At 37.6% G+C, this 13,212-nt stretch overlaps 1 protein-coding gene across 1 annotated transcript in view; it reads right to left on the bottom strand.

Annotated features, from left to right (window-relative positions):
- The window catches only part of TMF1 (TATA element modulatory factor 1), a 40,559-nt gene that overhangs the window by 7,551 nt on the left and 19,796 nt on the right, over nt 1-13,212 (bottom strand). The window contains exons 6-13 of the mRNA XM_080672030.1: nt 11,022-11,164; nt 10,618-10,784; nt 9,764-9,920; nt 6,905-6,997; nt 6,105-6,261; nt 2,571-2,763; nt 1,668-1,737; nt 1,145-1,237 (exon numbers count right to left, since the gene is read on the bottom strand). Of these exons, the coding sequence (XP_080528156.1) occupies nt 1,145-1,237; nt 1,668-1,737; nt 2,571-2,763; nt 6,105-6,261; nt 6,905-6,997; nt 9,764-9,920; nt 10,618-10,784; nt 11,022-11,164 (1,073 nt within the window). The remainder of the gene's footprint in view (nt 1-1,144; nt 1,238-1,667; nt 1,738-2,570; nt 2,764-6,104; nt 6,262-6,904; nt 6,998-9,763; nt 9,921-10,617; nt 10,785-11,021; nt 11,165-13,212) is intronic.

Below are 13,212 nucleotides of genomic sequence, written 5' to 3'. Positions count from 1 at the left end.
GAGTAGAAGGAATGGAGGACGGGGGGAGAGGGAGAGAATGAAAGAGACAGAGAAACATCCATGTGAGAGAGACACATCAATTGGCTGCCCCCAGCATGCAGCCCAATTAGGACTAGGGATTTAACCTGCAACCCAGGTACCTGCCCTTGACTGGGAATCGAACATTCAGTGCGTGAACTGATACTATAACTACTGAGACACAACAGCCAGGGCAGACTAAACCTATTTCTTTCTTTTTTTTTTATTGATTTCAGAGGGAGAGGGGAGAGAGGAGAGGAGAGAGAGGAAAAGGGAGAGAGGAGAGGGCGAGGGACAACAATGATGAGAGAGAATCATTGATTGCCTGCTCCTGCATGCCCCACACACCAGAGATCCAGGGATCCAGCCCGAAACCTGGGCCTGTGCCCTGACCGGGAATCAAACTGTGACCTCCTGGTTCATAGGTTGACGCTCAACCACTGAGCACGCTGGTGGGGGTAAACCTATTTCTTTAGAATCTTATATAAAACAATGAGTTTTATAAACCATAAAAAGTTTCTGGCTTATCCACTTTGTTTTTAGTGTATTTTTTAAAATTCCAAATAAATTTAAAAGGTAATTTCAATGTTGTTACAGGTAATTTCTATATATATTATGCTAACTACCGAGTATATGCCAATCCTTTAAATATAGGAAACTCACTTTTAAAAAGAGGTTCTACAATTCAAATCCTAGAAATCACAGATCTGTTTGGATAAACTCAAATTATTTTGCAACTACTCTGAACAAGACACTTGATTACATTACTAGAGTTCATCATCCTACTGATTTTAGACATAAGAAATGTTATTTATAAAGTGCAACTAAAATTACAAAACAATGGCCCTGGCTGGTTTGGCTCAGTGGATAGAGCGTCGGGCTGCGGACTGAAAGGTCCCAGGTTCGATTCCGGTCAAGGGCATGTACCTTGGTTGCGGGCACATCCACAGTGGGGAGTGTGCAGGAGGCAGCTGATTGATGTTTCTCTCCCATCAATGTTTCTGACTCTCTATCCCTCTCCCTTCCTCTCTGTAAAAAATCAATAAAAATAAAAAAAATACTTAAAATTACAAAACAATGATTAATCACAACAGCTACTAACCCGTTACACCAAAAAATTCAATACCTTTTCTTTTATTGCTTCTTGAGTAAAAATGGCTTTCTTCCTTTCTTGTTCAACTTTCATTTTCTCCATTTCTAACTGACTGTTCAACAGTGTCTAATGGACAGAAATACAGTTAGATAATTCCTATGATACTAAGTCATCCCCAAAAGTCAATCTCAAAATAAGGAGCATAAAGTATAGATCCTATTTGTCTTACTACTAAAGAGCCAGTCCCAAAAGCAGTAAGCTCACTCATTTCATCTTGTCATTAGTTTGCTACTATCCCCTAGCCCCGTGGTCGGCAAATGGCGGCTCACGAGCCACATGCGGCTCTTTGGCCCCTTGAGTGTGGCTCTTCCACCAATACCACAGCCTGGGCGAGTCTATTTTGAAGAAGTGGCGTTAGAAGAAGTTTAAGTTTAAAAAATTTGGCTCTCAAAAGAAATTTCAATCACTGTACTGTTGATATTTGGCAATGTTGACTAATGAGTTTGCCAACCACTGCCCTAGCCCTAAGAGGTGATTGAACGACTAACAGAAATACCTTTTCTTTCCTTGTCTCTTCAAGTGTTCTCACATAATCATCTTTCAGGTTTTCTAATTCAACCTGGTACCTATTAAGCCAGAGGGAATGAAACAAAACAAAAAACTTTATTAACTCCAGCTACATATATATATATATATATATATTAGTCATTTTTATTACCAGACTGATTTTCCTACTGCTTTTTTCCAGATGATTTGGGTTTTACTCAGAAGCCAAACTACTACTTTTGTGCATTGTATTTATCGGTGCTTTGGGTTAAGATTTCATTTAAAAAGAGGTTTCCTAAAAAGAATTTTGAATGCAACCATTCCAATATGTTCAGATTCTGCAAAAGCTTATTAGGGGGTCCAATGAAAATGTTTGCAAAAGTTCAGGTATTTTACTTTATAAATCATTTTTACTTGACTACATTTTTAAAAGTAAAATTTCCAAGAAAGAACTGAGGGTAAATATGCACTAATCATAGCCTTTATATAAAGATAGCCTTATATAATTTCAGGTGGATGTATTTTATAGCTTGTGGTTTCCAAAGAACCAGTACACTTATTTAGAAAGACTGAAACACTGCTAAAACCCTTACAATATAAAAATAACTCCAATAGGTTTCCAAACTATTTTCTGGTCACAGACTCCTTTAACAAATCTGATTAAAGCAATGGATCTTTTCTCTAGAAAATGCACACATAGAACATGCAACACAATATCCAGAATACGTGTAAGAGTCAACGAATCCCAGTACTATGTCTTGATGTAATATCCTATTACTAATGACTCTAACTTAAAACACTAAGAGTATGTATTTCCAGTTCTCAGGACCATGTAGCTAAAAGCCAACAGCACATGGTTTTAAGTGCTTTAAAATGTCACCAAGTACCAAAAATAACTCAAGAAATTGCTCACCTATTTTTTTCATCTTCCAGTTTTCTTAGCCTATTTTTCTCTGATTCTAGCTGGGCCTGACATCTACTGTTTTCCTGTCTTAAGAGAGAATTCTGGGACTCCATGGAAGACAGCTGAATTTTGTTGGCAAGGAGTTCTTCTGTAGCCGCACGTTCTCTTTCAACGGCTGCTGCCAACAAGGTCTGAGATTCACCTGAATGGAGGGTAAAGAGAGAAAATTCACATATACATATACCAAAGAGGCCAAAACACCAAGTAGTTCTGACGACTTTTTCCAAATTTTAAACTTTTGCTCTATGTGAACAGGATGAAAAGACAAGCTACAGACTTGGAGAAAACAAATGCAAACCACACTATCTATCGAAGACTAGTATCTAAAATATATAAAGAAGTTTCAAAACTCAGCAGTGAAAATACAAACAATCCGATTAGAAAATGGGCAGAAGACTTGAACAGACATTTCACCAAAGAGAATGCACAGATAGAAAATAAACATCTCAGCAATAAAAATAAATTAAAAAAAAATAAAAGCAGCACATGAAATAATGTTTAACATGATTAGTCATCAGGGAAATGCACATTAACACTGTAATAGATATCACTGCACATCTGTCTTGACAACTGTATAAAAAACAGGGCCCTGGCCGGTGAGGCTCAATTGGTTGAGCATTGTCCCAGCACCAAAAGGTTGGTGGTTCCATACCTGGTCATGGTACATGTCCAGGTTGCGGGCTCAATCCCCTGTAGGGACCATGTAGGAGGAGGCTGGTCAATGTTTGTCTCTCACATCGATGTTTCTCTCTCCCTTTCTCTCTCGCACTCTCCCTTCCACTCTCTCTAAAATAAATAAAAACATATGAAAAACAAAAAACAGGGAGACACAAAATCCTGGCAAAAAAAACCGCCCATGGACACAGATAATAGTGTGGTGAAGGCCTGGGAGGGGCAAGTGCAGGTTAAAGGGGGTCAATAGGGAAAAAAAGGAGGGCACATCTGTAATATTTTCAACAATAAAGATAAATTTTAAAATAAGATATGGAGACACTGACTTACTCACATACAGCCATTTTGGAAAACAGTTTGGCATTTTCTTTTTTTTTTTTTTTTTTTTTTTTTTAAATATATTTTATTGATATTTTACAGAGAGGAAGGGAGAGGGATAGAGAGCTAGAAACATCGATGAGAGAGAAACATCGATCAGCTGCCTCCTGCACACCTCCCACTGGAGATGTGCCCGCAACCAAGGTACATGCCCTTGACCGGAATCGAACCCGGGACCCTTCAGTCCGCAGGCCGACGCTCTTTCCACTGAGCCAAACCGGTTTCGGCTGGCATTTTCTTTAAAAACTAAACATACAACTACCCAAACAACTCAGCAATTGCATACCTGGGCATTTATCCAGAGAAATAAAAAACTTATGTTCACACTAAAACTTGTATGTGAATGTTCATCATAGCAGCTTATCTGTACAGACAAAATCTAGAATCAGCCTATACAGTCTTTATCAGGTAAACAAAATGTGGTACATATATACAAAAAAACACCTAGTAATAAAAAACCTAATCACTGACACACAAATAACTTGGATGCATCTCCAAGGAATTATGCTGAGCAAAAAAGCCAATCCCCAAATGTCATATATTATACAATTCTACTCATAGGACATTTTGAAATTCCAAAATTTTCAAAGTACAGGACAGATTAGTGGTTGCCCAGGATTTGGGACAGGGAGAGAGGGCACGAAGGTGGTGACTGTGGCTATAAAAGGACAGGGGTCTTTGCAGTGTTGTTACTGCTTGATATCTCTCTCTCTCTCTCTCTCTCTCTCTCTCTCTCTCTCTCTATATATATATATATATATATATATACACACACACACACACACACACACACACACACACACACACATATTGATTTCAGAGAGGAAAGGACACTTGATGAGAGAGAGTCATTGATCGGCTGCCTCCTGCACAATCCCCCACTGGGGATCCAGCCCATAACCTGGGTATGTGTCCTGACTGAGAATCTAACCGTGATTTCCTGGTTCACAGATCAATGCTCAATCACTGAGCCATGCTAGCCAGGCTTGATATCTTTATTAAATTGTGTAGAACTTAATATACACACAGAAGCGCACACACACTAACAAGTACCAGCAAAACTGGGGAAATCTGAATAAAATCAGTAAACTGTATCAGTGTCAATATCCTGGTTGCAATATCATAATTTTGCAAAATGTTAGCATTTGGATATACTGGAGAAAGTGAGAATTATTACTGCATGTATATCTACGATTACCTCAATAAAGTTTTTCAATTACACTGCATCTATGGTCCTATTAATAGCATCATAGGCTATGTGTGTCCTGTGGCTTTGCCTCTATTCCACCACAATGCCACATATCCCCGAGAGTATGCAGACCCCAGTGTAAAACAACAACATGGGGCTTCTAGCCTTTACTTATTGCTAGATAGGTATTTGTTTCAGGGGTCATTTTCAGATACCTCACATTTCATAACAAATTGGTCTTAAACTGACATAGATAAATGACAGATCTAAAATGTATACATATAAATTAAACAATATATGAAGGGTCATCTAGTTCTGTGATTTTCTTTTTAACCAGATAAGTCTTTTTTGAGACAAAATCCAACATGGAACTCAAAAAAAGATAGACAACTGAGGCACTTCTTCCACTGAAGCAGCCGTAGGACCCAGCACGCCACTGTGAGCTTCTCTGGCACTGTGAGAGCCAGCCCTACGGAGCCACCGAGGGCCGTCTGAAAGCCACTGACTTAGTTCACTGCTCAGGACTTCCAGTGAGTAGCCCAGAAAAGGGAAGTGACTTGCTTCAGACTGTCTAGCTGGATGATTCAAAACAAAACAAAGCAAAGCCCTGAGTCCAGGTCTGCTCTGATCACTACACCATGATGTCTCTCCAATTTCATGAATTTGCTAGCTTCTGGGTTATCTAGTATATACATATATCACCTGTCTGTGCTTGGGTAAACATCTTGGAAAAATAATTTTCTTTTTATTAACAGCACAGAAGGGCAAATTGGGGCATTCCTGTAAAGAAGCAGAATATGAAATCTGAGGAATGCATAGCACCTGAATACTAGATTTATTTAACCTTAATCCTCCAGAGACCTGGCTCTGCTCTTGAAGTTCCTCCACTGACTAGAACATATCTGTTCTGTACCTTTCACACTATTGCAGACAAGCTAGAAAAAGGTCAGATTTAGCAACAAACAAGGGGGAAACTGAGTGCAGTAGTCTGTAAATATGAATGAAAAGATGACATGAAAGTAACTTAAGACAGTATCTGATATATTGTGTTAGGGAAAACAAATGATCTGAGAACCAATTAAGATATTAGAAAATAAATGTAAAATAGGAAAAGAGGTAAAAATCTATGTCAGACACAAAATACAACGATCAGATCAAGTGAATTTCAATTTCAGACCATTACCCTAATTCCATAGACAAGATGAAAGGGCTTCTGCATTGAGCTTAAGAACTAAAGCAGTTACCCAGCCTGTCAGAGAGATTCTTCTCTAGCTTCTCCCACGACGATGTCTGGGACCCTAGTGTTGCCTGCAAATTTTCTATCTGTCGAAGCAATGGTCTTGTCGTTGAGGAAACACTTTGACTCAGTTCCTGGTTTCGATTCTCTGCTTCCTGGAGTCTCTGAATCATGAAATTCTTAAGTTATTACCACTGACAACAATAAAAACACTAGCAAACAAACTTTATGGGATTTCTGGAAAAAACTATTTCTCTAAAATAGAATTACTTTTTAAATTAAATTATTTTATAATTATTCAATCCTTAAGTTAGAGTTATGTTGCATGATTGAGTATCTAAATAAGTGCTCTTTTAGAAAGCATTTTCTAAGATAAAGAGAGCCTTTGACCATCATAAGGTAAAAATGAGCATCGTCCAAACCTCCCTGTAGTGGCCTCCTATCCAATTTCTAAGTATTTATCAACAGGCAAGTCGATCGAAATTGCATTGCCTCTCCCTTTTCCTATGCATGCTCACTGACTGGAACTGAATAGCGGGTAACATAAAAACTGGGCAGTGCTCAGACTGATAATAATTAATAAAACAGCTATTACAAATGAAAACAATACTGAATAAATCTGTCATAAAATGATTTGCTCTAAAACAGAATTAGGGCTTTTCTTATATATTTTTAAGGCTCCAACTCTGATTTTATTCAAACAAGCCACAAAAAAATAGCAAATGATACATATGGTAGTAATCCTTCCAATTCCACAAACATTACCCGCTGAGTCACTTTTTATTTCTAAAAGAACTGTGGCAGCACCTGCTGGAGTTCACTGATCTCATGGCGCAAATAATCCTCTTTTCTGGCAGCTGCTTGTTCTGCACGCTGCAGGGCCAGCCTCAGGTCCCCCACCTGCATGAGAAAAACCAATACACTATCACCGTCTCGAACACTGTCTGTAACTGCCTGCTAACTACATATTCTGTGTTCTGATGACTTACTGTTCATGTATAATACTCTATACTATCCAATGAGCTTTAACATATGATTATCACACATCCCATTCATCAAGCAATTCCGAAACTATATGTATGTTCACTTTGTACTAAGGAAAGTACTGTTAGGCTGTTAGGCAAAAATAAAAAAATGTGTGTGTGTGCCCCATAAGATAAGAGAGATGACGCATCCACATGTGTCTGCAGTGCAGGCTGCATGTGATAGCTACATGAGCTATGAGAGCTAGTCCTGAGAATTCACTCTATGGAAGCAGATCTCTATAAACACAGACATGTTCCCTATATCGTCAGCTACATCAGAAATAACACACAAATCATGAAATATTCTAAATATCCATCAGTAGTCATCTATTTTCACAAGTCTTAATACAACATAAGCATACTCATGAAAAATTCTGGTACATGTAAAAATGTATGATTCAATCTTAAGTGAAAATAAAACTAAAATAATATATAAAATATAAAAATATGTACATGGAAATAAGAACAAGAAGGTAATACACAAAATTGACAGTACTCCTAAAGGTGATGATTTTATGAATGGTAGTGCCCTACACTCTAATTCCCATTTCTCCAATTTTTCTTTATTACTTTATTTTTCTAGTGAATTTTTAATGTAAAGCATTAATAACTTCTCTATTCTAGTGATAGAGTCGCAGAAAAACAAAGGGTATATGGACCATCACATGACTTAAACAACCCAAATATCCATTATTAAGAACTGACTGAATACAATGAAGCATTATAACTGTAAAAATAATTTTTTTTAAAAGCTCTTAGGTTAAAAGTTCTATGTTCTGCTATGGAATGACCACAAAGATACTTTATTTTGTAAATAAAGCAAGCTGTCAACAGTATAAATAGTAAACTATATATATGTTTTCTTTTTATCTTCCTTGCCTCTTTACTTCATCAAAATTAAAAAACTTTTGTGCATCAAAGGACACTATCAAGAAAGTGAGACAACTTATACAGAATGGGATAAAATATTTGCAAATCCTGTATCTGACAAGGGTCTAGTACAGGGGTGGGCAAACTTTTTGACTCGAGTGCCACAATGGGTTCTTAAACTGGACCGGAGGGCCGGAACAAAAGCATGGATGGAGTGTTTGTGTGAACTAATATAAATTCAAAGAAAAGGAGCAGAGGGGAGAGCAAGAGAACCCTCCGCTCTTTCGGCTCCGCAGGCCGGATAGAACAGCCGAACAGGCCAGATCCGGCCCGCGGGCCGTAGTTTGCCCACGGCTGGTCTAGTATGTAGAATATATCTATACTAATAATAGAGGAATATGCAAATTGTCCAGGACGCCGTCACAGTAACAGTAAAGACCAAAAAGCAGACTGTGTGGGGCGACAAGGCCGGCAGGGGGGTTAGTGAGGGACGACCAAACAACTGAACAGCAGGCTGCGTGGGGCAACAAGGTGGGTTAGTGAGGGACAACCAAACAACTGAACAGCAGGCTGCGTGGGGCGACCAGGCCAGCAGGGGGGTTAGTGAGGGATGACCAAATGACTGCAGTTGGGGGTGACCAGGCTGGCAGGGGGGCAGTTGGGGGTGACCAGGCCAGCAGGGGGGGCAGTAAGGGGTGACCAGGCCAGTGGGGGGGCAGTTGAGGGTGACCAGGACTGCAGGGGGAGGGCAGTGAGGGGCAATCAGGCAGGCAGGCAGGTGAGCAGTTGGGAGCCAGCAGTCCCGGATTGTGAGAGGGATGTCCGACTGCTGGTTTAGGCCTGATCCCCAGCAGTCAGACATCCCCCGAGGGGTCCCAGATTGGAGAGGGTGCAGACTAGGCTGAGGGAACCCCTCTCCCACGCATGAGTTTTGTGCACTGGGCCTCTAGTAGATTAATAAAAAGACAACCCAATTTAAAAATGGGCAAAGGATTTAAATATTAGAAAAAACTTCTCCAAAGAGGATACATAATGGCCAATAAGCACATAAAAAGATGCTCAACATCACTAGTCATTGACACCACAATCAGATATTACTTCACACCCACTAAAAGGGTTACATTGAAAAAAAATCGACGATAAGAAATACGGGGAAGGATGTAGAGAAATTAAAACCCTCATATATTGCTGGTGGGAATGTAAAATGATGCACCTTTGCAGAAAAGTTTGGCAGTTCCTCAAAAAAGTTAAATATAGAGCTACCATATGACTTGAGGGTACATATCTAAGAGAAATTAAAATATATGTTCACACAAAAAAATTATAAATGAAGGTTTAAAACAGCACTTTTCATATTAACAAAGAGTAAAAAATCCAACTATCCATCAACTAATGATTTTATAAGACAAAGTCTGATAAATTTGGGGGTTCCTCATTCATCTGGGTTTCATGGAGTTACATAGATTCTCCTTAAAATTATATGAATGTTTAGTATTTTTCTGAATACATGCATTTCTCTGGTAAGAGGTCCTTAGCTTTCATAATATTCTCAAATAAGTCTGAAATTCACAAAAAAATAAGTAATACTTGTATAACTTAAGCATCACTTTAACAACAGTTAAAAAAATACATAATTAAGTTTGCCTAACAGCATTATAAAGGAAATATAACAATATACCACTAAAGAAGGTTTGACTCAAACTAACAGATTTTTAATTCACAGAAGCACCGAGATCTAAAAAGCGGATGTAATTCACCCTCCACTGCTTACCTGAATGGCTAATGCTTCTTGCTGCTGACGGGTTTCTTCTTGGACCTTCTCTAGTGCTGCAGAAAGTTCTTCTTTAGCTTTCATTTCGTGACTCAGAGCAGCTTCCTGTGCCTCACTAGCCTTTGCAGCATTGGCTTTGTGGAGATCAGTAAGTTCTCTTAAAAAAATTAGATTGATAGGTTTTATTTAAAATAATATGCAATAGTCCTGGCCGGTTTGCTCAGCGATTAGAGTGTCAGCCCACAGACCAAAGGGTCTGGGGTTCAATTTCAGACAAGGGCATGTACCTTGGTTGCAGGCTCGATCCCTGGCCCACTCAGGGCACATGTGGAAGGCAGTCAATCGATGTGTCTCACATCGATATTTCTCTCTCCCCTTCCTCCTTCCCACTTTCTCTAAAAATCAATGGATCCTGGCAGGTGTAGCTCAGCGATTGTGTACTGATCCAGGAACCAAGAGGTCATAGGTTTGATTCCCAGTCAGGGCACATGCCTGGGTTGCTGGCTCGAACCCCATTAGGCGGTGCAGGAAGCAACCTATCAATGATGTTTCTTTCTCATCAATGTTTCTCTCTCTCTGGTGAGGAATAAGGAAAAAGATAAATTAAATAAAATAATTTACAGTAATTACATGGCCAAGGACATGAAGGTTCCATGTAGATTTACATTAGATTTAGAGAATGAGGGAGAGTTCACTGCAGTAAGTACTTTCTGTTGAACTTGCTTTGAAAAGTTACAAGTTCATTTACAGCTAAATTTATGTGTTGTCAGTGATCAGATAATATAAAAAGGATTTCTTCAACATCCTGCATTTAACAGATTGTGAATGAGTTGCATATTTATTCATTTTCTTACTTGTATGCGCTGTCAAGAGCGGCCTGAATACTTCGGTTCTTTTCTTCAAGTTCATTCATATCCACTTGAAGCTGGCCAAGATCTTTCTCTTGACGTTCGACCACAGAATTTAGTTTTTTAATATTTTCTCTATGTTGTTTCTCAACTTCTTCTTTACCATCAAGGACCTATATTATAAAAACAGGTAAAAGTATTCTTCAATAAATAACACTAAGGTAAATAAGTGTATTCCAGGAATCTCCAGTATTATAACAATAAATAATAATCTTAACATTTGTCTATTAAATTGTTGAAAAATACTTCCCACATGATATATCCCAATAAATCATTCCAAATATTTTATAAGCCACAGTGAACTGTTCATATAGGAATAATAATTTATATAGAAAATAATTAACATTCACCTGTTTCAAATGTTGCAATTCTTCTTCTAGCTCTTTACCTTTTTTCTTCAGCTTTGCAATAATATTTTCATTTTCTTTGTCTTTAGCTCTTAATTTCTTAATTATGTTAGAACTCTGCAGCTGCTGTTTTGAAAGTTTTTCTCCTGGCAATGGCAAAAATGTGTAAGTTCAAATAACAATGATTCCCTACAAATCTAAATTGAATATTTCTCTAATCAGTGATATAAAATGATAGAATATTTTTAAAAATCACAATACTGTAAGCACCAATGTTTTGGATAAGAATCATTAATGAATGCTAAAATTAGTAGGTGGAAGGATGGTGGGAAACAGGATATATACAGTCTTAAAGAAGCATTCCCACATATTACTTATGAGTTCCAAAAGCAAAGATGTGCTTTTACAATGGAAAAATCTGGCAGTCACTACCTTAATTAAACATCTAGTTTTGGCATCAATGATTGTGGTACAGCCTGACATTATGTGTCTACTGATGTGATAAAGTGGCAGGTGCACAATATCACTTACAATATTTCTTATTAACGGGGGATGGGGGAGGCTGGGGGAAGGTCAATGGGAAAAAAAGAAAGGAGATATATGTACTAATATATGTAATATTTTAAACAATAAATAAATAAATAAATAAATAAATAAATAGTAAAAAAAACAATATTTCTTATTAGAAATTTGTTCTGAATATAATCATGAAGAAAATGAAAAATTCCTGAACCTGGGGCACTCTGTAGGACAACTGGCCGGGACTCTACAAAGTCTTCAATGTCATGAAAAAGATAGAGCTATCCTAGATTGATGAAATAATGGCCAAATGCAATGAAATAATGGCCAAATGCAATGTACAAACTTTGAATGGATTTTGGGGCAGGACAAATGACCAGCTATAAAGGTCATTTTTAGAGGCAATTGGAATAAATGATGAAATATATGCTGGAATACACTTCTGAATTAATGCTTATTTTCTTATGTGTGATTATGATGTGCTTTTGAAGGAAAATTACTTGCCCTTAGGACAGTGGTCGGCAAACTCATTAGTCAACAGAGCGGCAAACCGTGGCTCGCGAGCCGCATGTGGCTTGCGAGCCGCAGTTTGCCGACCACTGTCTTAGGAGATGCAGACTCAAGAATTCAGAAGTGGACTACAGATTCAGTGCAATCCTATCAAAATTCCAAGGGCATACTTCACAAAAAAATAAATTTAAAAAATCCTAAAATTAATCTGAAACCACGAAAGACCTCAAATAGCAAAAGCAATCCTGGATAAATACAAAGTCAGAGGTATCACAACATTACAAAACTACAGCAATCCAAACAATATGGTACATACATAAAACCAGACATATGGACCAAAAGAACAGAATAGAGAGCTTAGAAATAAATCCACACATTTATAGCCAACTGATCTTTAACAAGGTTGCCAAGAACACAATGGGGAAAGGATAGTCTGATTAATAAATGCTAATGGGAAACTGAATTTCCCATGCAGAAGAATGAAATTGGACCTTATCATATACCAAATATAAAAATCATTTGAAAATAGATTCAAGACTTAAATGTTAAGGCCTAAAACTGTAAAACTATTAGAAGAAAAAAACAGGAAAAAACCTGACATTGGTCTTGGCAATGATTTTTTGGATATGATACCAAAAGCATAGACTACAAAAGTAATAATAAACAAATGTGATTACATCAAAATAAAAACTACTGCACAGCAAAGACAACAATCAAAAGAGTGAAAAGACAATCTACATATTAAAATATTTGTCCATTTGTGTCTGGCTTCTTGTTTTCAAAATTCATCCATGTTATAGAATGTATCAAAATGTCATTCTACTTTTGGTTCAGTAATATTCCATTGTATGGATATACCACATTTGCTTTATCCATTCATCTGTTGATGAACATTAGAGGTTGTTTACACCTATTGGCTATAATGAGTAATGTTTTAGTGAACACTTATGTACAAGCATCTGACTAGGGACAATTCCTCTGGGTATATACTTAGGAGTAGAATTGCTGAATCATATGGCAATTGTATTTTTAGCTTTTTAGGAACCTCCAAATCTTTTCATAATGGCTGCACCAGCAATGTTATGAGGTTTGCAATTTTTCCATATCCTCCCCGATACTTATTTTCTGGTTTTTAAATTTATTTTTTTAATTGAACTAATTGAGG

This window comes from Plecotus auritus (assembly GCF_963455305.1).
Source record: "Plecotus auritus genome assembly, chromosome: 6".
Taxonomy (NCBI): Eukaryota; Metazoa; Chordata; class Mammalia; order Chiroptera; family Vespertilionidae; genus Plecotus; species Plecotus auritus.
Note: the sequence above shows the minus strand (reverse complement) of the source record. Positions and strands in the feature narration are given on the sequence as shown.